The sequence below is a fragment of the Galeopterus variegatus genome, unplaced genomic scaffold (assembly GCF_000696425.1).
Source record: "Galeopterus variegatus unplaced genomic scaffold, G_variegatus-3.0.2 Scaffold65, whole genome shotgun sequence".
Classification (NCBI taxonomy): Eukaryota; Metazoa; Chordata; class Mammalia; order Dermoptera; family Cynocephalidae; genus Galeopterus; species Galeopterus variegatus.
In genome coordinates, this window is record NW_007726176.1 from 957,756 (window position 1) to 982,257 (window position 24,502).

General features: G+C 50.5%; 1 protein-coding gene across 1 annotated transcript in view; it reads right to left on the reverse strand.

Moving 5' to 3' along the window:
* Window positions 1-24,501, reverse strand: part of XKR7 (XK, Kell blood group complex subunit-related family, member 7) — a gene marked incomplete at its 5' end in the record, with an annotated part of 25,571 nt that extends 1,070 nt beyond the window's left edge. The window contains 2 exons of the mRNA XM_008577368.1: window positions 1,426-1,628; window positions 24,014-24,501. Coding sequence (XP_008575590.1) covers window positions 1,426-1,628; window positions 24,014-24,501 — 691 coding nt within the window. The remainder of the gene's footprint in view (window positions 1-1,425; window positions 1,629-24,013) is intronic.
* Between the last annotated feature and the right edge of the window lies 1 nt (window position 24,502).

A 24,502-nucleotide genomic window follows, 5' to 3' on the forward strand; every position in this document is an offset into this window, starting at 1 on the left:
GGGCTGTGGAGACAGGGCGGGGGGCGGGGGGGGCTGGGTTAGGGGTGGGTCTGGGTTGGGGTCTGGGGAGAGGGAGAGGGTTCTGGGTCAGGAGCTGGGTTCTGAGGACGGAAGGGTCTATGGTTCAGTAGGGGTGTGGGGAGGGTCTGGGTGGGGGTCTTCAAGATCAATGACGAGGTGGGGTGAAGGGGGTACTTCTATGGGGGTGCGAGCATAAAGGGAGATGGAAGATGGGTGATTTTGACCTCCACAAGAATCAAATCTACAACTCTAGTATGGGTCTTGGTGGGTGGGTGAAAAATTAGGGTCCAGGACTCTGGGAGTGGAAGAGGAGGTGAACAGGGGGTCATGATTAGGACGTGGAGGAGCCAGGAGGGAACCATTAGAAGATGCTGGCCACCAGGGGGAGGCTGGTTGTGGAGCAAGATCCCTAGAGCTGAGCAGAGCGGAAGGGTGGGGGTAGGGAGAAGACCCGAGGTGGGAAGAGCTGTGACTGGGACCCAGTCTTCTGGGCAAGGGATCCCCAGGGGGCCTGAAGGGTGGTGATAGAGTCTTTTGGGACCCTGAGAGTGGGTTGGGCAGGACTGGGTGGAGAAAGCATGGGGCACTCCAGGAACATGGGATATGGTTTTTCTGACATTGAGGGGCATGGCCTAGTCTGTCAGTTATGGAAGGACAAGGTGCTGGATGAACAGGGCCTGCAGAAGGGAGGAGGGGATGCGGACCAGGACTAGGCCTGGGAGGGGTCCCCAGGACCCCCAGTGACGGGGTAGATGGACAGTTCTTTGGAAACTGATGACTTGGCTGGTCTGTGAGGCTGGGAGGCCCTGGGAGATGCAGGCTGGGATCAGGACAGTTTGGGGAACGAAGGGGGCAGGGGATTCCCCAGAGGGTCCGAGGTGTGTTGATGGGGCCTCTTTATTTATTTATTTATTTGTCTTTTGTCTTTTTTCCGTGTCCGGCAACGGATCGCAACCCTCAGTGTTGTCCCCGTACCGGACCGGGGACCAGCAACGGGATTGCAACCCTCGGTGTTGCTCCCGCGCCTCGCTCAGCCAGTGAGCGGGAACCGGTCTGTATGTGGGATCCGAACCCTCGGGTGGGAGCGCCGCCGCGCTTCCCAAGCGGCGCGCTATCCAGTGCGCCACTGGGCCGGCCCAATGGGGCCTCTTTAGATTTGGCAGAAAGAGGGTCTGGTCTGCTCTGGCAGTAGGGAAGGAAGGGGGGAGCGTCCTGGCGGCCTGAGTGGAGGGGCCAGGTCTCGGCTAACTCTGGGGGTAAGTGGGCCATCGCAGGGGACCTGGCGGGCTCGAGAGGCCTGGAGAGCGGTGAGGGTAGAAGGGGCGGGCCTCCCTAAACCCTGACTGAGTGGCCCGGGGCGGGAAGGGCGGTCCCCGGGCGCGCAGGACGAGGGGCGGGGCTCACCGGGCAGCAGGTCGGGCTCGCCGCCGCGGTGCACCAGCAGGCTGAGCTGCAGCACGAGCTGCGGCGCGCTGCGCAGGAAGGTCTCCAGCAGGCGCAGCATGCTCACGTCGGCGCTCTCGAACAGCATCCGCCAGTAGTAGTGGCGCCGCAGCCTCTCCCCGCGCCAGCGGCTCTGCAGCCCCAGGTACAGGGCGCGCAGATACCTGCGGGAGGGACGCGGTGCTTAGACCCCTGCGCACTCGTTCCGCTCGCTCGCCCCATGCCACCCGCCCTGAGCCACCCGGCAAGCGCAGGGGGCGAGTCACTCACTGCTCTGAGCCTGTTTCCTCAGCTGTAAAAGGGGCGTATTGAAAGAATCACCTTATGGGGCTGTCGTTGGGGAGCCTTGAATGGGCTCATTAGCTTAAGGTACTGGCACACGGTAGGCACTTCACGCAGCGTTATCACCGCCATCTCTCCTAGAACGTGTTGGGGCCTGCTTTCTATGCGGGGTTACTGGCACCTGAGAGTTCCCTGAGCTTACAATAGCCTTATTATCATCCCCATTTATAGATGAGGAAATTGAAACCCAGAGAGGTATGTCCTATATCCAAGGTTACACAGCTAGGAAGCAGTGGAACCAGGATTCAAACCCAGTCAGTCTGGCCTCAGGCCACAGTCTGTTAGGCTAACCGAACATAGGTTCCTTCAGGGAGAGTCCTGGTGCCAGCCCCAGTTCTGTTGCCACCAGCAGCTTCCTGGCCTGTTCCCCAACCTCACCTCTGAGTGTCCCCTTCTCACCACAGGGCATAAGGAAGCTGATCGTAGACACTTTCCCCTGGCATTTGAGATGTGGCTGCTCCCTTTGGTGCCACTTCTCCCCCAAAATTTCATGGCTCCAGCCTCTTTCCACAGGTCACAGATTCCAGAGCTCTCAATGTCCTCCCTCACTGCTGAGCTTTTGCACCTACTGTTCCTTCTGCCTGGAACGCTCTGCCCTGTCCCCCAGTCTCAAACCTGGATAACTCTTGCTTTTCTCCCAAGGCTCAGCTTTTAAACATGACTTCTTCCAGAAAACTTCTGCTGACCACTTTCCACCTGGGGTAGGGACCTCTTCCAGGCTTCCATCTAACCCAGTACTTGTTACAACCAGTGTAACTGCCTGGTTATGCATGCATCTCTCCCAGACTGTGAACACTCCAAGAATGACTAGGTCAGCTCACTAACTGACACACCTTCAGTTCAGTTCTTAGCACACAGTAGATGCTTAATCCACGTGGGCTGAATGAATAAATGAATGCATGCATGATTGCAAGTTTGTTGAATTGAATGGGACTCTGGTAACCCTGTAAGGAGTATGGGAGGAATTCTAAAAAGTCCTGAGTTCAATTCCTGACTTTGCTCCTAATTTACTGTGTGAGCAAGACCCTCTTTGCACCCTAGTTAATCTCTCCAAAGTGGCTGTGAGGATTAAATGGATGGAAAGATACTTTGCACACTGTAAAATGCAGTGCTCGTGTGGGATGAGAAGGGACCTTGTCAACACAGATCTCTGGGTCTGATTTCTCCTCTGCCCTGGTTCCTTGCCCTGGCTGTTACAGCCACAGACTCTGCCCCTCCTCAGCCCTCCAAACTTTCTGATTCATGGGGCAGGCATGCCCTTTGCTGAAACCATAATACTCCCCACCCCTCCCCATTCTCCCAGGAAACCAGTGGGGAATCCCAATACAGATTCAGTGACCCTATTGCCTGAATCCAAAATTGGGGAACCAGGGATTTGGAAATCTACTCCCAGATATGAAGTGCTGGTATTTCTGGGACATTGTTTGGGAACCAGGGGACCAACTCTATTCACTGTGTGCTGCCAGCCCAAGGGAGAAACTGCAGTGCTCCCTGGAATTTGGGACCAGCTGATACCCAGAGTTTTGCCAAATAAACATCCTTGTCTTAGCAGCTGTGTGGCCCTCTCTGGGCCTCAGTTTCTCCATCTGCCAATGAGAGGGATGGGCTTGATGACTGGAGAGTCTTTCAGAGCTAATATTCTTAAACCCAAACTGCCCCCCATATGTGGCCAGGAACATTCCATTTAAGGCCCTCCTCCCCATCCTCTGCACACCAATTGATGGTGTAGACATACCCTCAATATGACACATGACAGGATTAGCAGCCAGGATGGGGAAGGGGGCTGTTCCCTCAGAAGCTAACTTGGGAATGGCAAAGGCCCTTCAGTCCAACTCACCCATCCACTGCTGGAATCCCCTCAGCAGTTTCCAGCCCAGTGTGTTGTCAACCACTAATCACACTCTTCCCATGACAGGGAGTCCCTACCTCCTGAGGCAGGGCCCTCAGCTTCAGAGCATCTCCAGGGCTGGATTGTGTTTCTTCTAAGAAGAGCAGAAATTCATCTTCCTGTATCTTCCATTCTCAGGGCTCCTGCCTATGCCCCACATAGGGACCCCTGCAGCCAGGATCATTCACTCTTGTAGTAAGTGTATTTTGACCACTCACTCTGTGCCAGGCTTTGTGCCCTTTTGTAGCTCACAGTCCCATGAGAGAGACAAGATAAAAATAGATGCTACTGGATGCTTTGGAACCCAGAGAAGAGATGGGTAGCTTTACCTGGGGGAGGGGGCCAGTGAAGTCTTCCTTCAGGAAGAAACAGCTGATCTTAATTTTAAAGCATTGGTTTGAAGGCACACAAGAGGTGGAAGGGCATTCTAGGTGGAAGAACCAGCTGATGCAAAAGCACAGAGGCCTGAGACGACATGGCCTTTTAGGGAAGTGGACAATGGTTTGCCCGGCCTGGACAGGAGAATTTTAATGGGCAGGGACATACAAAGACTAGCCTTGTGAAGGGCATCAAATTCTGGATGGAAGAGTTCAGATTTTACTCTAAATCTGAATTCCATCCAAGAATCAGGGGTGATGTGATCAGCTCGGTAGCTTAGAAAGCTTGCTCTGGAGGCTGGCTTGGAGGAAAGCCAGGAGAGGCTGGGGTTTGGTCCAGGCCTGAAATGACAGGGCTGAACTATGGCAGGGGAGAGAGGTGGGGCAGAGAGCAGAACCGGAGGTGGGCAGAGGCGGGGGGCTAGGGGAGAGACCAAGATGACCCACAGAACTTCTAGGGACTCAGAACACAGGCCACAATTCCCTGCCCCCATGTCCCACCCACCCCCACTCCATTCCTGCGGCTCTAGCTTTGAACAGGAAGGAGAGACCAGCTGGTCTAATGTGAAGGGGACTGGGGAGTTGGGGGAGGGTGACACCCTGGAAGTTTCTCTCAGGCTGGAAGACCATCTGTTTCCGGGCCCGGGTCAGCATGAGGGAGGCCCCGGCCCCTGGCCAGCATCCATCACCACCTGACAGGCTGTCTGTCCTCCCCCCCCATTCCTGCCCCCTTCTCTGCCAGCTCCCAGCTAACCACAGACAAAGGGCTCACATAGCTCAGGGCTGCTGTGGGAAGGAGTGGGGATGGGGAAGGGGAAAAAAGGAGGCCTCTGAATTCCAGGAACGTGGGGTCAGCGGCGAGCGTGGAAAGACCGCAGTGCAGTTGGGGATGAAAGGCCCGGGTTCTGCCTCTCTCTGCCCCTTTTGGCAGCAGGACCAAAACTGTGGCTGTTCCTTCCAGGCAGCACTAAATGCTCGCTGCCAAGGGCCTGTGAGATTTTCATGGGCTTAGGAAAATGTTTGAGGCCTGAAAAAAAATTGGCTCCAAAACACAGGGAAAAAAACTGCAGAATGAAAATTATTAATAAATGTTTAATTAAATGTCTGCAAAACAGAACATGATGTCAGCCAGTCAACTTCAATTTGGCTTTTATCTGGTCATATATAATTTACATTTGATATCTGATGTGGCTGCATTTTAATATGCTTGATCTATGTGGGGCCCACAAAGTTCTTATAACAGTCCTGACCAGGACATGCAACCCAATTTCCCTGGGCCTCAGTTTCCCCTACCCTAAAATGGGGCCGGCACTTGCCATCCTGCTTATGTCATAGCCACTGGGATAAGGATCAGAAAAGCAAGATGGCAATACATTGGGCTTACGGGTTTGCTTCTCAGCCCTGTCCTAGACCTGCTGTGTGGCCTTGGGTAGTCTCTCTGTTTCTCTGAGCCTTATTTTCTTCCGTGTTGTGAGCATTAAATGAGGTGGTGGGTTTGAAAACAATTTATAAACTGTAGAGGAATGTGCACATAGAGAGGGGGGAGCATACACTGGGTGGAGGCTTCTGGCTTCTCCTGAAAAACCGAGCAACTTCTCTTGAAACCTCCTCTAGGAAGCCCACCCTATTCCACATCCCACTCTATTTGAAAAGGATGAAAGAACCTGATCTTTACCACAAATGGGACTAATACCCCCACAGAGAAGGACATCTCAGAGAAAGGAATCCAGACTTGGGGATAAGAGGTATACATCTGCCTTTCTCCAAATGCATCCTCAGTGTCCATCTCTCCAATGCCACCACCTGGTGCAGGCCACCATCATCTCTTGCCTGGACAAACACATCAGACTTCTCTGTGGGCTCCTTGCATCCACTCCTGCCCCCAACTCCCACAGTCCATTCTCCACATGGCAACCAGCAAGATATTTTTAAAACCTGTCAGATCATGTCATTCCCCTTGGCAAAACCTTCTAAGGGCCTCCCATCACACTTGGATTAAAACCCAAGCTTCTCCCCTTGTCTTGCCAGCTCTAAACCATCTGGCCCTGCCTGTTTCTCTCACCTCAGCTGAAACCACTGTCCCGTTGGATCCCCACACTCCAGATGCACTAGTGGTTCCTCGAACCCAGCCAAACTAGTTCCTGACCCAGGACCTTTACAGTTGCTGCTTGCTCTGCCTGGAACACCCTTCCCCAGATCCTCCCTGGCCACCCATCCCACATTGGCACTTCCACCCTCGACAAATCACCAGTCTATCACAGCACCCTGTCTTATTTTCTTCTTAACATATACTGTTAAAATAACCTTATTTAATTTTCTATGCATTTATTTTCTATTCTACTACTGTGGCTCCATGAGGGCAGGGACCTTTTCTGTCTTGGTCATCACTGTGTTGCCAGCATCAGTGCATGTAGTAGACACTCAATAAATATTTGTTGAGAGCCGGCCTGTGGCTCACTCGGGAGAGTGCGGTGCTGATAACACCAAGGCCACAGGTTCGGATCCCACATAGGGATGCCGGTTGGCTCACTTGGGAGAGCGTGGTGCTGACAACACCAAGTCAAGGGTTAAGATCCCCTTACTGGTCATCTTTAAAAAAAATAAAATAAAATAAAAAATAAATATTTGTTGAATGAATAAATGTGAGTGCTTGTGTGTGTCTCCCTCCTGACCTTAGAGGAACCTGGGGCTTCTTTGCTTGAGTTTGCATAGAGCTAGGACACCTGGCAGGCTCCTCCTGACCTGGTTGACTCATTTCTATCCTTCCTCCTCCAGGAAGTCTTCCCTGATGCCCTTCCAGCCTGGTTAGGCCTCCCCTCTAACAGCTCTCAGACCGAAACTGCCTGAGGCCTGGTGTGAGCCAGGCACCACAGTCAGTGCTGTTAACCTAACAGGCAACTTCTGCCACCCCCATTTTACAGATGAGGAAACAGGGGCTCTCAGAAGTCTATTTTGGACCTAATTTACCAACTCCCAGACTTGTGCTAGAGAAGAAGCATGTCTGGGGAGAAATGAGAAACTCAGATAAGTGTATATTGTTGGGGGTGGGGTTGGAGCCAAAAAGCCAAGCCTAGAGAGGAGGGGAGAAGCCAGCAGTCCGGGTGTGAAATCCTTCTGCTCAAGGATCCAGAAAATTGTCTCTTCTGGACCCCATCACCTCTAAGAGCAGCAGCAGTGTCGAGAAAGGGATGGGGGCTCCCCAGGCCTAGTTGCCTCTTGTGACCCACGAACCTCCCAGCACCCCACAGAGTTCAGGGGCTCCTCTCTAATGGGCAGAAGGAAAGGAGAAGGACAAGGAGATTCCATGTTCTTGAGAAGCCAGGAAGCTTCTGGGCCCAGCATCTGGGTCAGCCTCTCTCCTGTCCTTTGTTCCTGAGTCAACCTGAGACTCTGGTACTAGGTCAGAGTTTCTGGCCTGTGTCTCAGTCCATTCAGACAGCCACACCTAGGCCCGAGCCTGTGTGCATCACTTTGTCTGACCTCAGCTCCTGGGTCATTGCCTCTGTCTGTCTGTTTATGGCTCAGACCAGCTTGTCTGTCGTATGCATCCCTTGAAGGCAGTGTCAGCCTCTTTATCTGTTCCTCCATTACTGTCAGTCAATGTATTTGTCTGTCAGTCAGTCTCACCTGGGATCCTGAGCCAGTCCACTTGTGTGTCCCTTGGACTATGCGGGTCACACTGTCTCTCAGACACTATGTCTATTTGTGAGTCTGACTCTGGGATCCTGGGTTAGCCTGTCTGTCCTTAGAGGCTGGGAACTTCAGTCTATCTGTCCCTTGGATGCCGGGACAGCCTGTCTGTTCCCATTTATCCTGGATCTGCTTTTCTGTCTGTGTCTTTCAGTCCCTCGGCCGCTTGGTCCGTCTGCTGGTTTGCTGCTCAGCTCATGGCTCAGCATGACTGCCACTTTTCCGGCCGTCCTCCGCTGCCTGCTCCTCCTCTCCCTGACTCAGGGTCTCTCTCTGTCTGTCTGCGTCTCTCACATCCTCGGCTCCTCCATCTGTCGGTCTCAGCGTTTCCGAGTGTGTGTTCTCGCCCCTCCCCGCACCCCCTCACAGCTCTGAGCCCCAAACACAGTGGCTTCCAGCGGCTCCCCCGCTCCCTCTCCATCCAGGAACCACCCCCGCTCTGGGCTCTGGCTCTCCAGTCTCCAGCGCTGACCAGGCCCCGCCGACCCCTGCAGGTGAACAGGGTGTGGTGGGGGAGGCAGAGGGCAGAGGCAGGAGAGGCAGGGCTGGGGGGAAGGCGCTGAGCCTGTTACTGCCCTGCAGGGGTTAACAATAATGATAACAGCTCACATTTATTAAGTGCCAGCTGTATGACAGGCTGCAGAGCCCTTTTGACATATTAACCTGTCCATTCCTCACAATGAATCTTTGAGATGGGTACTGTTATTATCCTTATTTGACAGATGAGAAAACTGAGACTCAGGAAGGGATTGGGACTTGTCTAAAGTCACACAGCAAGCTAGTGCCAGACCTAGGACTCAGACATGGCTTGCCATGGACCCTGAGCCAGAGAAGGGACAGGGGAGGTGAACAAGTCTCATTCTCATTCTTTCTCCCTATCACCCCCGCTGCCTACAGTGGCAGCTTCAGGTGCATGGAGGGTGTGCAGGATGGCTGCCTGGGAGGACCCTGGTTGGACATGATGGGCCTAAAAGCTTCACTTGGGGCCATGTGGGCTTAGAGAAAACTGCGGGAGGGGCAGCAATAGTAGGCAGAGAGTCAGGAGACCTAGGTGATTCTGGGCAGGTCTAGCCCCTCTGTGGGTCTCAGTCCTCCTCTGTAAACTAATTGATTCTTGCCTACCCCAAGAGTTCTCATCAGGTCCCCTCCCACACATCCCATTGTGATGACATGAAGGCAACAGCTGTCAGGAACCCAAGCAGTTTTCTCCACCCTGGTGTCACCACCCTGGTCCAAGCCACTGCACCCAGCAGACCCCGGCCTGGTCTCCTTGCCCCCATCCTTACCCTCTTAGAGCTTCTTCGTCACACCCCAACCTAAGGGATCTTGTAAACCCCCAGGCCAGGACAGGCCAGGCCACTCCCCACCACTCTTAGAATAAAGTCCTCACCCTGACCTTTGAGGCCCAGTATGATCCAGCCTTTTGTCCACCTGGAGGACCTCATCTCCCTCCCCCTCCTCTTCCCACTCTCCACCTATGCCAGTCTTGTGCTTCCTGAACACACCAAGCTCAGTCCAGCCTCAGGCCTCTGCCTGGAAGGTATTTACTATTGCCTGGCAAACCCCCATTCTTCCCATCTCAGCTTAGGGTCACTTCGTCAGAGAGGCCTTCCCAAACCCCACTCCTGTCCCAACCCTTTTGTCACTTTCTTTCATGTTGTCCTGTTTTCTAAATGACACATATCACAACCCAAAATGATTTAATTTACTTGCTTATGTATTTATTGTCTGCCCTCTCCCCCTACGAGACTGTAAGCTCCATGAGAGCAGGGACCAAGTCTATCTTGTCCTCTGCTATTGTCCCCCATACTCAGTGCATATTTATTTCCTGAGTGAGTGAATGTACTTTATAAGCTCCCTAAGTAAAGGTGGCCGAGTGCAGAAGGGAAGAACCCAGGCCAGGGAGTTGGGGAGGCCTGGGCTTGGATCCTCACTCCGCTACCTCCTGTCTGTGTAGCCTGGGGCAGGCTGCTTCTCTTCTCTGAACCCATCGGCTCAATGCCCACCTCACAGGGTAGCTGTGAAATCAGAAAGTGGTAACATGTATAAAATGCCCAGCCCAGGGCTGGGCACTCGATCAATCGGAGATTTGAAGCTGTTTGAATCAGAGGACCCATAAGGAATAAGGAAGCTTTGTGGTTTCCAGTCTAGTTTTTGGCACAGCTGAGGCCCACTCCCAGGCTGGCTTTCCCTGGTGCTCACTGAGTCTGTCCCCAGGAGACAGAGGGTCAGAGAAGTCCCTGTGATGCAAGTTCACAGGGCAGGTTTCCTTCGGGGTCTCTGCCCACCCCCCAGAAAATAACTACCGCTCATTAAATGCCTTCTATATATGTTTTGCTAAAGTCTTCACTGCAGCCCTGTGAGGTTCATTGATATGATCCCCGTTTTCTTTCTTTTTTTTTTTTTTTAAAAGATGACCGGTAAGGGGATCTTAACCCTTGACTTGGTGTTGTCAGCACCACGCTCAACCAGTGAGCGAACCGGCCATCCCTATATGGGATCCGAACCCGTGGCCTTGGTGTTATCAGCACCGCACTCTCCCGAGTGAGCCACGGGCCGGCCCCCATGATTCCCGTTTTCCAGATGGGAAAACTGAGTCTCAGAAAAGGGAAGGTTCATTTGACATTTATTCACCAAGCATTTCTGAGTACCTATGATGTGCCAGGAACTGTGGTGGACACAATGGCGAGCAAGACAGACACAGCCCATCGGTGAGCAATTCAGCCTAATGAGGACATGAACAAATCATCACAGTCAGCACCACGCCCACCCAGTGAGCAACCGGCCATCCCTATATGGGATCCGAACCCGTGGCCTTGGTGTTATCAGCACCGCACTCTCCCGAGTGAGCCACGGGCCGGCCCCCATGATTCCCGTTTTCCAGATGGGAAAACTGAGTCTCAGAAAAGGGAAGGTTCATTTGACATTTATTCACCAAGCATTTCTGAGTACCTATGATGTGCCAGGAACTGTGGTGGACACAATGGCGAGCAAGACAGACACAGCCCATCGGTGAGCAATTCAGCCTAATGAGGACATGAACAAATCATCACATAAACACGTAACGACAGACACATTCCATGGGTTCCAGACATGCTCCAAACAGGGTTCCATGCTCCAGCACTGAGGATGGCACTGCTACTGGAGAAGGGCAGGGCCCAGCTTGGGAAGGGCATGGCATCCCGGGAAAGCTTTCTGGAGGAGGTGACTACTGGCCATGATCTGAAGCAGGCACATGAATTAACCAGGTGAAGGAGGGAGAGAAGGGAGTTTCTGGCAGAGGAAACAACATGGGCCAAAGATCCTGGGCAGTAGGTGGTCAGAATGGCTGTAGCTCAAAGAAGGAGGGGGAGGAAGTGAGGGAGGAGGTGGGTCATGGTGAAGGGTTTTGTCTTTGTCTTAAGAGTGATGGGGAGCCACAGGAAGGTTTTAAACGGAGTGATAGGATGAAGACACCCCTTCTGCATTTTAGAGGGAGCATCCTGGCTATGGGGAACAGATTGCAGGGGGACAAAGGTGGAAAATGGGAGACCGGTTGCCAGGTGAGAGGTAAGGATGGCCCAGACAGAAGGATTCCAGAGACATTTAGATGGGACTAGCCCAAGGTCAAAAAGGCAGAAAGCATCAGAGTTCGATCTCAAAGCAGGGTTGACCAACTCCCCCATTTCACCATAGGGCATGGATCAAGCTGAGCCAGGCCCCTGGTCTGTGGGTTCTCCAGGAAACATTGGGCCCCCAGCTATGCAGCCACCTCACCTGAGGGTGGCCCAAGAAGTTTTTTGGGGGGATGGCCCTGAGACCCTCTCCCCACATGCCTACCCCTTAAAGCTGCAAGAATTCTCTTGCAAGAATGCAAAATAGGACCTTCCTGAGGTTGGCAGCCAAATGAGTCATAAATGTCAGTAAAGAATGTGATTTTACACGTTTGGCTCCCATTTCATGTGGTGCTGGGAGCTGGGCTGTCTCCCTCCTCCTCAGCAGCCCCCTACACACCACCTCTTTTTTTTTTCTTTTGCTGGGTTGAGGCCAAACATTTCCTATCCACTAATTTTAGGCTCTGGCTGAGAAGCTGAGACCCTCTCCCATCCCACTCACCCCCATCAGCTCTCAGACAGTGTCCCTCTTTTTGCCCAGCAGAGAAGCAGGCAGCCTCTCTCCAGCCAGGCATTTGGGACCAGGTTCTAGCTTCTCACAGCCCTCACTGTATGAATACAGCCAGCTCTCATCCCTTCTCTGGAACTCAGTTTCCCCATTTGTGAAATGGGTTGGTAAAATGGGTACAGAGCAGAGATTAAAACCAGGACTCTGTACTCAAGCCCAAAGCCCTTTGTTCCCCTTTGCTCTCTTTCCTTGATATCCTTAATTGGAGTTGAGATGTCAGGAGCCAGTTGGGGAGGTGGTAGATTCCAGTCTCCTGATGGCACCTGCAGGTACCCAGAGACCAAGGCAGGGATAAAGCATCACTTCTATCTGTTCCTAGTGTGGTGTGAGATTCTACATGATAGTCAGGATCTCAAATGCCAGTGCTCAGAGGGGCTGAGCTGGTATCATTCTGAGGGTCTCTGGAAAACTATAGAGGGGTGCCGTATCCAAAGAGGCAGCCTCTGTCAGCTCCAGCCAATTGCTGCCCTGGGAGAAAGTGAGCCTAGCATGGCTGGAGTTTTAATTTTTCAAGAATAGCTAAAAATTAAGAAATTAATGCAAAAAGAAAAAAAAATCCCAATTTGGAAATGTTGACAAGTAATTAAAGAAATACCATATGAATTTTTAAGAAATTATTATTCCTTTTTGTAGGTGTGATAGCAGTATTACATATTTTAGTTATGTTTTTAAAAGCCTATTTTTTTAGAGATGTACTGAAATATTTAGGAATACAATGATATAATGTCTGAGATTTGCTTCAAAATAATATGGAAGGAAAGGAAATGGGGTGGGGTCTGGACCTATGCTCTCCAACACCTACATGTCTAATTCTAACCACATCTGGTTATTTAAATTTAAATTAATTAAAATTAAATAAACCTTAAAATTCAGTTTCTTGGTCACACTAGCCACATTTCTAGTGCTCAGCAGCCATGTGTGGCTAGTGGCTACTGTACTGGATAGTGCAGATATAGAATATTTCCATTATTACAGAAAGTTCCATTGGATGGTGCTGTCCTAGACAAAACAAGGTTGGCTGGGAGTCAATAACTGTTGAAGTGCAGTGATGATGCACAGCGGATCATTATCCAATTCTCTGTACTTTTGTATATGTTTTTAAAATTCTGTAATAAATAGTTTTATTAAAAAGTAGGAGACGGCTGGCCAGTTAGCTCACTTGGTTAGAGCATGGTACTGATAACACCAAGGTCAAGGGTTCAGACCCCCATACGGGCCAGCTGCCAAAAAAAAAAAAAAAGAGGGAAAAGGGCCGCCCTGTGCCTCACCCGGGAGAGGGCGGCGCTGATAACACCAAGGTCAAGGGTTCAGACCCCCATACGGGCCAGCTGCCAAAAAAAAAAAAAAAGAGGGAAAAGGGCCGCCCTGTGCCTCACCCGGGAGAGGGCGGCGCTGATAACACCAAGGTCAAGGGTTCAGACCCCCATACGGGCCAGCTGCCAAAAAAAAAAAAAAAGAGGGAAAAGGGCCGCCCTGTGCCTCACCCGGGAGAGGGCGGCGCTGATAACACCAAGGTCAAGGGTTCAGACCCCCATACGGGCCAGCTGCCAAAAAAAAAAAAAAAGAGGGAAAAGGGCCGCCCTGTGCCTCACCCGGGAGAGGGCGGCGCTGATAACACCAAGGTCAAGGGTTCAGACCCCCATACGGGCCAGCTGCCAAAAAAAAAAAAAAAGAGGGAAAAGGGCCGCCCTGTGCCTCACCCGGGAGAGGGCGGCGCTGATAACACCAAGGTCAAGGGTTCAGACCCCCATACGGGCCAGCTGCCAAAAAAAAAAAAAAAAAAAAAAAAAAGTAGGAGAAAAAATACCATACAGGCCAACCAACATACCCTCAGGCTGGATTCGACCATGGGCCATGGATTTGCAACCTGTGGTCTGGCAGTTAAGGATCATGGAACTGAGCATCGTAAAGCCCTGAAGTTAGAGCCATAGGCTCTTAAAACTGTAAGGGGCTTTAGAGATCATCTAGTTTTATCCTCCAGACTGAAGCAGGAGTCCCCGCTACAACATCTCTGCTATAGCTGGCCACTTCCTCGCATACCTCCAGTGATATGGAGTTCACGCTCTTGGGAACAGCCCTCTTTGTTTCTGGGCAGCTTGATTGACAGGGTGTTCTTGTTTCTATTCAAAAGACTCTGCCTCCTTTTAATCTTGGTTTGCCATTTGTCCTCACACTATCTCTGGAGCCACAGAACAAGTCTCCTTCCTCCTTAGGGGGTCATTGGGTGATGGTTATTGAGAGTTAGGACCCCTAATGCCCCTCTCCCACCCCCTATGTTGTTACTGAGCAAGTAGAATGGGCTGCCACTTGGGCCAATAATAACAGCAATAATAGTAAGTGTTTTCCAAGCATACCCTATGTGACAAGCCCTGTGCATTTATATGATCTCAAGACTTCATTATAAGAACTTTAAGCTGTGGATAGTATCACTGTCCCCATTTCACAGATGGGACAGAAGCTCTGGCTGCTGCAACAACTTGTCCAGGGTCACGCAGCTCGGAAGGCATGGCACCTTGACCTGCACTAGTGCCCTGAGCTCTCAGCTACTCTGCTTTCTTGTCCAAGTCTGGGGAAAACTCAGCCAGAATTCTCAAGTCCTCAACTGGACTTTACAGATGTAATAACTGACCCAGGCAGTGAAATGACTTGCCCAAGATTCTGATTTCAAAGATTCTATTCAAGCGCTGGCCAGTTAGCTCAGTTGGTTAGAGTACAGCCTTATAACACCAAGGTCACAGGCTTGGATCCCCATACCAGCCAGCTACAAAAAAAAAGGGGGGGGGTTCACTCCAACATTTATTGGACACCTACTTCGTATAAGAAACTTTGCTCCCTCTATCTCCTAAGTCAGCCACATCTGTATCCTCCTGGGACCCCTGTTCCTATTACATCTTCTGCATTGTCCTTAGCCTTAGACCACTGACAGTTTGGAAGGCTGCAGCTGTGGGCCTAATAGATCTCAGTGCAGAGGGCTCCCACCCTGCCTTAGCACCCCCACATCACCTGAGACCCAAAGCCTGCTTCAACAGACTTCATGTTCCAAGAACCTGCTATGGACCTCATCAGAGCTGGCTGAGTGCAAGGACATCAGCAGTAACATAGGGGTCTGCTCTGGGCCAGTCACCATTAGAGACAGAGAGAAGAAGGGACAAGGCCTCAACTGCCCAGGGGCTTATGATCCAGTGGGAAAACCAGCCAGGTGGGCAGAGGGTTACAACAGAATGTGACCAGGGCTGTGGGGAGAAGAGGAATGAGTTACCGTGCCTGAGGCTGGGGGTGGGGTGGGGGGATCCAAGAGGAAGAGCCCAGGATGTTAGCAGTGAGCACTGTATGTTAAAATAAAAATTAAAAACACTTTTCTGGTTCTTTTGTTCTGCTTCTCAAAACAATACTGATTGGGAAGACTGTTTTGTAAGAATACACTCAACTAACAGAAGGCAATATAGCATGCTGGTTACGCATGTGGGCTGGGAGCCTGACTGCATGGCTTCAGACCCTGGCTTTGCTACTTACTAACTGGGAGGCCATTCCTCTCTGTGCCTCAATCTCCATATCTGTAAAATGGGGCAAATAATGCTAGCTAACACTGACTGAGCACTACTATGTGCTGAGTACTGTGCGAAGCATATTCTGTATATTAATTCAATAAACTTTTACAATGACCGTTCAGGTAGATGCTGTTATTATCCCCATTTCCCAGATGAGGAAGCTGAGGCCCAGAGAGGTTAAATGACTTGCCCAAGTAGCGGAGCCAGGGTTTGGCTCTACAGTTCTTACTCTTTGTCACCACATTCCTTACCTGGCAAGATTGTCACAAAGATGAATGATCTAATCTAAGTCTTAATAAATGGTAACTAAAATTTTTAGTATTATCTGACTTTTTAAAAACAGGTGAATGTATACATGTATTTCTTTTTCTTCTCTTTTCTTTCTTTTTTTTTTTTTTTTTGGTGGCTGGATAGTACAGGGATCTGAATCTTTTATTTTATTTTTTTATTTTTTTGTCTTTTTTCCATGTCCGGCAACGGATCGCATCCCTCAGTGTCGCCCCCGTACCGGACCGGGACCGGCAACGGGATCGCAACCCTCGGTGTTGCCCCCGCTCCTTGCTCAGCCAGTGAGCGGGAACTGGTCTGTATGTGGGATCCGAACCCTCGACGGGAGCGCCTCCGCACTTCCCAAGCAGCGCACTAGCGCAGTGCGCCACCGGGCCGGCCCCTGGGGATCTGAATCTTTGACCTCAGTGATAAAACACTGTGCTCAAACCAGGTGAGCTAAAGCCAGTCTTGTATTTCTTGGTTTATTAAACACCAGAGGTAAAAATTTCAAGGAATACAAGAAGTATCTAATTAGTGAGTGGAAGTTGTCCGGCAACGGATCGCAACCCTCAGTGTCGCCCCCGTACCGGACCGGGGACCGGCAATGGGATCGCAACCCTCGGTGTTGCCCCCGCTCCTTGCTCAGCCAGTGAGCGGGAACTGGTCTGTATGTGGGATCCGAACCCTCGACGGGAGCGCCTCCGCACTTCCCAAGCAGCGCACTAGCGCAGTGCGCCACCGGGCCGGCCCCTGGGGATCTGAATCTTTGACCTCAGTGATAAAACACTGTGCTCAAACCAGGTGAGCTAAAGCCAGTCTTGTATTTCTTGGTTTATTAAACACCAGAGGTAAAAATTTCAAGGAATACAAGAAGTATCTAATTAGTGAGTGGAAGTCTCCCTAACCCCACCCCTCCACTCCCAGAGATAATGAGCAGAGGTGAGTCTTTACACCTTTTCCCTACTGCATTAGGTCTCAACAAGAACGTATGTATGTCTCTTTTATAAACAAACAAAACGGCCAAGCAATCCCCATCTTAGATAAAAAAAAAAAAAAAACAACAACAACTACTTTTGCCTGATTGAGGGAGTGGGAGGTGGGGTCTGAGGGGCAGACGGTGACCTGTGTTGGGTTTGATCAGGGAAAGCTTCTAGACGAGGTGGCTTTTGAGCTGGGCTTTGAAGGCTTTGTGGAATCTCACTGGGAGGAGAAGGGAAAGGGGTGTTGCTGAGGAGGGACTGCAGGCATGAGATAAGATTGGGGCTTGCTTTTGGGTGGGAGGAGGGCAGTGGGTCACCATGGGGGTAGAACAGAGACAAAAGGGCAGGAGGTGAAGTGCCTTGAGGCCAGGCCAAAGCTCCTGGACTTCCTCCAGGGCAGAGGGGAGCCAGGGCTGCCCTCTGGCTCCAGAGTGCCAGAGTCAGACCCGAGCTTTGGAATCATCACTCTGCCTGCAGGTGGAGGGACTGGGGTTGGAGGGGGAATGACAACAGGAGGCTGATAGGATTTCCCAGGGGAGGAATTTGGACACCCTAACAAAGGCAGAGTGGTGAATGGAGAAGCCAGAGTGGATCCCAACCATCCTTCCTCCTCTCCCCAGAGAACTTCACCCCAGCTGCTGGGTTCAAAGCCATTTCCTGGCAGCCGTCTCCCCTCCCACTCCCCAGGGCTTCTCCTGTGTGGTCTTTAAAGATCAAACAGGGGACACTGGGCCCAACTGCCGCCACAGTGTCTATCAGGAGCAGCTCTAATGGCCAGTTGCAGCCTTATGGGCAGGGAGAGAAGGGCTGTGGGAGTAAAGAGCATCCCGGAGAGGGGTCTCCCAGGAGGTGGGTGGTGAGGCCTGCTTGGAACAACCCTGCAAAGTCAGAGCAGGGAGGAACTTTGTGGATGGTCATCAAGTTCAGGGAGTTGTAAACATGATTCAGCTGTAGGACTGATTATTCAAACTAAAATCTTAGACATGTAACCAACATATCAAGAAAAAAACTCAGAGATACTCAGGTTGAAATGCTGGTAAGAGGGCTGTAAATCACAGTTTGAAAACACTTTGGAATCCAACCTGTTGGAATCTGACCTGTTTCATAAATAGTAATACAAACGATAATGTCTAATGGTCACTGTTGAACACTTCCTGTGTTCACGCACTGTGCTAAACACCATACAGATATTTAATTTACTACTCCCCCAAGCCACTGGTACTATTATTAGAATGGCCATTTTGCGGATGAGAAGATCAAGGCACAGACAATTTATGCCACTTGTCCAAAATCACAGAAAGTGGCAGACACAGGATGTGACTGATTCCAGAGAGTGGGTTCTGAACCACTAACAATTTGACCCCAGTGGGGAAATTGAAGATGAAAGAAGGAAAACAATTCTGTCAGCTCAGCCTGAAGCAGATCCCTGCTCCCACTGTTATGACCCTGATTCACCCCCATCCCAGTCTGGATCTTCTTAGCAACCTCCTGGGTCTCCAGGCTTACCCAGGCCTCCCTCCAGTCTATTTTCCATCCTGCATCCAGAGTGGAAATTACAAAACATAAGTCAAGACCCTGGTCTTTCTCTGGTGCAGTTCTTCTGGGCTCCCCATTTCCTGCAGAGTAAAAGCCAAGTCTTTGCCAGCCAGGGAGGCCCTGCACAATCTGGCCCCTACAGATCTGTCCACCGTTGTCTCCTACACTTGCCACTAGCTCTGCTTCTGCCATGGGCCTTCTCCTTGCTCTGCTTCTTCCCTTCTTCTACAACACCCTTCCCAAGACCTCCACACAGCTCGTCCCCACCTCATTCAGCCCTCTGCTCATGTGCCACCTCCTCAGAAGGCCTGCCCTGACCACCTTATTCCAAAGAGCCACACCCTCCTCCCTGGAATTCAATAGTCCCCTGCCCTGTTTCAATTTTTCACAGCATTTACTACCATCTGATCCATTACGTTTTATATTATATATAATATATATTATATTACATTTTATTTGCTGTTTATTGGTCTCCCCCATTAGACTACTGAGCTCCAAAAGGGCAAGAACTTTGTCTTGTTCACCACTCTATTCCAGCTCTTAAAAAGTGCCTGGTAGGGCCGGCCCGTGGCTCACTCGGTAGAGTGCGGTGCTAATAACACCAAGGCCACGGGTTCAGATCCTATATAGGGATGGCCGGTTTGCTCACTGGCTGAGCGTGGTGCTGACAACACCAAGCCAAGGGTTGAGATCCCCTTACCGGTCATCTTTATAAAAAAAAAAAAAAAAAAGTGCCTGGTATACAACAGGTGCTCCATAAATAACTGCTGAATAAATGACTGCAGATTAAATGAATGGCTGCTGTGTCCCTATGGCTTTAGGGGCCTTCAAGGCTCTGTTGCCCTCCTGCCCCGTCACTGGCCACGTGCTCAGTGAACAAAGCCCAGGCTGATGGCACTAATCATTTCCAGCAGTTTCTGAATACTTAACAAAAGACAAGCCCCTTGCTAAACCTTGATACATATCATCTCATTAAACCTCGAAACAACCCATGAGGAGGGTGGATACAATTATGGTCCTAGTTTACAAGGGATGAGAGATTATGTGGCTTGTTAAGTTCACATGTAAGAAGTAGTAGGGGGGTTAGGATTTGAACTGAGGACATTTGAATCCAGAGTTCATGCTCTTAATCATTATACCAAGAATATAGCTTCCCGAAGGGGAGACCCAGAACCTGATCTTCATACCCAGCAGGTCACTAACTCATTTCAGAAATTCTCTGGAGTACAGGGTTTGTTAGGAGGCAGAGGGAGCAGTGCTGGGGCCTAGATATAGAGGGGATATTACAGGGAGGACTCCCAAAGCCCAACTGCTTCCCTCCCTTCCCATTTTGGGGTCCCCAGATCATAACAGGCTGGGAGGAATCCCATGCCAAGTTGTCTCCCACTAATTGGCTTAGCAAACCATGCTTATCCGGTCCAAGCTGGGGCCTGGTGAGTTCGAGATTAGGGAAATCAGGATTCATGGCTTACTGCTCTGCTGCCCACAGGGTCATAGTACACGGGGTTAGGACTCTAATTGGCTTAACAGCCCTGACTGGCTTAACAGCTCAGAGAGTCAAGGCAGTGGGGGGATGTGAAGATACAGGCCGGTGTCCAGCTCACAGCCAACTTCATGCCCCACCAAAGGGTCTGTTTGCTCTTTCAGAGATTTAGTCTGTCTCTGCATGGACACATTGCTCTGGGTTCCCCCAGTGTAGCCAGTATGTGGTGGCAGGGATAGAGCCGTGCTTGGGAGTTGGACAAAGCTGGGTTGGCACCTCACCTCTCACCCACTTCCTCAGTGGGTGACCTTGGGCAACTTACTTGACTCTCTGAACCTCACTTTCTTATCTGATAAATGCATATCTCAACAGTCACCACAGGGAAGGTTTCAGGGTAAGATGAGGTCACGCGCCTAGAACACCATCGTGGGCCTGCTGGGACATGGAAGTTGTGCAGTGAATTCCCTCCACTCCTCATTCTCTTCAGAGCCTCTTTTTATGTTTAATATAATAATAAAATCTTCTTTGTGAAAGGACATTATCAATTGTGAATAGCCAGCTCAGAGGTTACAAAGAAACACAAATGTTTTCCTTTGGTTGACAGTATTTTTAAAAATCTTAATTAGTAGTTGAAAATTAGGAGAGTTCACATAAAAATCCCAATTTCCCATTTCTCTTGAGAAATCAAAACTTGACAATACAGGGTCTACGATTTTTCACGGCATGGTCAGCTGGAGCTGGGCAGTAGCTTCCTCTTCTCTACGACACTATTTGACCCACAATGTCCCCTTGTCTGACACTCTGTGTATCTATCTTACACTTTGTGTTGCCTGCCTAGCTCCTCAAAGCATTTGAGCTTTTGATTTGGCATTGTACAAACCTGAGGAGCTGAAAAATATCTTTATAATTAAAATTATTTTATTCAGAGGGCTAGCCCGTGGCTCACTCGGGAGAGTGCGATGCTGACAACACCAAGGCCACGGGTTCGGATCCTATATAGGGATGGACGGTTAGCTCACTGGGTGAGCGTGGTGCTGACAACACCAAGACAAGGGTTGAGATCCCCTTACCAGTCATCATTTAAAGAAATTTTTTTAAAAAATTATTTTATTTAGAATTGGGGGCAAGGTATCAGGAGGTGAATGATTGGCCAGTTTCCCAGGTTTGACCCTAGAGGGCTCAGATACACATCTCCTTTTCCATTACCCCAGGCCCTGCCATTCAGAACATCTGTGGGAACATTTCATGTGGTAAGAAAACATGTTGTGACAACATTGCTTCATTTCTAGGAATGCCAGCCCTGGCTGCTTCTTTATACCTTCTCTGGATTTCCCTTCATTTAGCCAGGCCCTCAGCCATTTTAGAATCCAGAGCTTTTGGGATAAGGATCCAGAGGCTTTAGCTCTGGTAATGGACCCAGGGTCAGAGTTCCAGAAAAGGCAGTAAGTCACCAAATCTAATCTTGTTTCACATGCAGGGAAACTGAGGCCCAGAGATGGGAAGAGCCTTGCCCAAGGTCACCTAGCAAGCTTGTTACAAACCAGTAAGAAATTGTAAGTCTCTTGGCTGTGCCTACCTGTACCACCCCCTCCACCCCCGTCCAGCATTTTCCCTACAATACACACTGTTGCCCTATCCTTACCCACATAGTTCAACTCCCTGCCCTCTTTTCACATTCTTATCTCAGTGCAACAGAAGCCCTGACTTTCTATTACCCTGGAATCTTGGAACCTCAGACTCATAATTCTTTGAGCTTCAGGGATACTTTAGTGACAGAATTGCAAGGTGAATAAATTGAAGTCAGACTTTGAAGGTAGGGAGTCTTGAGTCCCAGCTCTTTCAATCCCTAGCTGTGTGACCTTGGGCAAGGATGCTCCCTCTCTGAGCCTCCATTCCCTCACCTGTCAAGTAGGAATTATAATACTAACCACAGGACAGGATTATTAGGAAGGACACAGGAGATAAAGAAGGTAAAAGGCAACAATAGGCTTGTCATGAAGTGAGTGCTTAATAAAATAATTGTTATAGAACTGTAAATTAGGGTTCTCATGCCTAAGTGGATGCCTAAGCAAAATGGTTGCGATGTGACCAAAGGGAAAGGGAGACAAATTGGAGCACATATGAGGGTACTTCAAAAAGTTTATGGAAGGGGCTGGCCCGTGGCTCACTCGGGAGAGTGCGGTGCTGATAACACCAAGGCCACGGGTTCGGATCCCATATAGGGATGGCCGGTTCGCTCACTGGTTGAGCGTGGTGCTGACAACACCAAGTCAAGGGTTAAGATCCCCTTACCGGTCATCTTTTTAAAAACAAAAACAAAAACAAAAAGTTTATGGAAAATGGAATTAAAAGATTGTATGAGTCTTTCCATAAACTCTTTGAAGTTCCCTTGTGTACCCTGCCTAAATTGTTACAGGCCCGATACTGCTAGATCCTTTCTCTTTTCAAGAGAAGCTACAACTTTAAGCTTTAAAAATACTATACAAGCCACACAAAACACCTCCATTGGCCACATTCAACCCAAGAGCCATTAGCTTGTTATTTCTGCAAAATCATTTCACACCAACTCCCTTACTTTACATAGGGGGAATAATGGAAATAGCTAGCCCTTTTATCCAAGAAACCACGGGCTCAGTGGTTCCTCAGACATTCCAGCCACTCCCCTGGGCCTCCCTACCTGTGGTCATTTTTTTGCCCTATATGAGGGAAACTCAGTTTGTGTTTAAGAAAGAAGTATTAGTTTCTTGTAAGTGATTCTGAATGGGGGGATTAGCCAGTGAGTCAAGGGGCAGCTGGCCCACTTTAGGCTGAAGGGAAAGGGGTATGAAGCTTGACTACCAAGAATAGGAAGTTACCATTTCAGAATCTAAAAATATCGTTCACCATCTGTCCACTCGGGCACAATATGATAAATGCAGATAAATTCCTGGATGTAGACATGAATATTTTTGTGTGACAAGCTAATAATAATAACCCCACCTTTTGTGGACAGAGCTCCACCTCCCTTTTCCCCCAGGGCAAGCTAAGCGGAATATACACATCATCTTGGAAGGCATAGATGGGGAAACCAAGGCAGAGAGAGATTAGACAATACAACAAGGGTGACACAGCAAGTGAGCAGCTGGGACAAACCCTGGGAGTCCTGTTTCCAACCCTCAGCCCAGAACTGAGGCTTCTGAATTAGGCAGAATGTGTTAACAAGTAGCAGAATAAATATAACAGCAAGAATCATGCTTTGTATCTCTAGGGTGACTTTTTTTCATGCTTTTCTCACATCTTTTCTAATCATGGCAATCCATTACATTCCTAAAATATGTGACAGTCAGCAGGGCCCTCACACAAACTTCTCACCTGACAATCCCAACAGGTAAGAATAAAGCAATTGTAAGCCAATGAGATAAGAAGAGTAGAGATTCTCCCTCATCTCACAGGTGAGGAAACTGGGGCTTGGAGGGAGGAGGGGTTTGCCTAAGATCACATAGTAAGCAAGTTCATTCTGTCAGTCCACAGTAGGGCCTGAGCTACTAGAGCAATTGGGATTCAAGAGGAGCCCTAGATTTAGAATTCCCCCTCTCTCCAATTAACTTAGCATAGCAGACACACTCAGTCATGGCAGAGGGAGAAGCCTGGAAGTGGGCAGCTTGAACAAAACCTCAGTTTGCCTTGCCATCCTGGGATTAAAGGGCAGCTATTGGCCATCTAATCTCAGATTCAAGATTCCAAATCCCCTTGGCCCTGTTGGAAGGGGAGGATGCTGAGAAGTCGTTAGGAAGTAGAAGGAGCCAGAGAGCTTCCCAGCTGGGGCCAGCATACCCTTTCCCAAAAAGTCCAAGAAGTTTAGGCGGGATATTCATCTAGCTGGCCCAAATTCTGTATCTCTCTAGGAGGCTGGGAATGAGCTGCAATTCTGAACTGAGGATTATTGAGAGCAGGGAAAGACTTCTGAGATCTTTCCTACACCGGCGTTCAGCACTCGACAGAGAGGAGTGGGTTGGGCTGGAGGGAGCCCTGTGGCCCTTTTCCAAGCTTCACACTTATCCCCATGAGCCCCTCGTCACTCACACACCCCTGAGATTCTCTTTCTCTTCCTTCTTGTCCCATTCCCTTTCCTCTCTATGGCCAGATCAGAGACGATGGCACTAGGGTTGGTCAGGGTTTGGGGGCAGAGATCAGGGAGGAGCTGATTGAGAAGAAATCAAAGCTGCAGTGGGGTGGGGCAGGGCGGAGGTCAGGACAGGAGCGGACTCAGCTCCCTCCACCTGAGCTTCTCCTACCTCCAGACCTGGCCGAGCTGCAGGAGGTGGATGAGGGTCTGCAGCAGCCAGACGCAAAGGCGGCAGCAGCGGCGGCGGAAGGCGCTGGCCGAGGAGGGCGCGGGCCGGGGACCCAGCTCGTGGCTGCCTTCCTTGGTCCTGAAGGCGGCGGCGCTGTCCTTGGTGCTGATGGCGGGCCCGCCGGTGCCGCTGTCCTTGGTGCTGATGGCGGGTCCCGGGGCTCCCGCAGGCTCCGTATAGTCGTAGACGAACCAGCGGAAGCTGAGCAGCTGCACGACAAGCGAGGGCAGGAGCACGAACAGCAACGTGAGGCCGAAGTAGGTGCGCTGACCCTGCAGGTAGTAGGAGGCCGCCAGCCACAGGTCCGTGGCGCCGTCGGAGAAGAACACGAGCAGCGCGCACAGAACCCAGCAGCAGTCCCGCAGCTCGTAGCGCGGCCCCGGGCCTCCCGCGCCGACCACCGCCGGGCCCCCGGCCACCTCCGCCGCC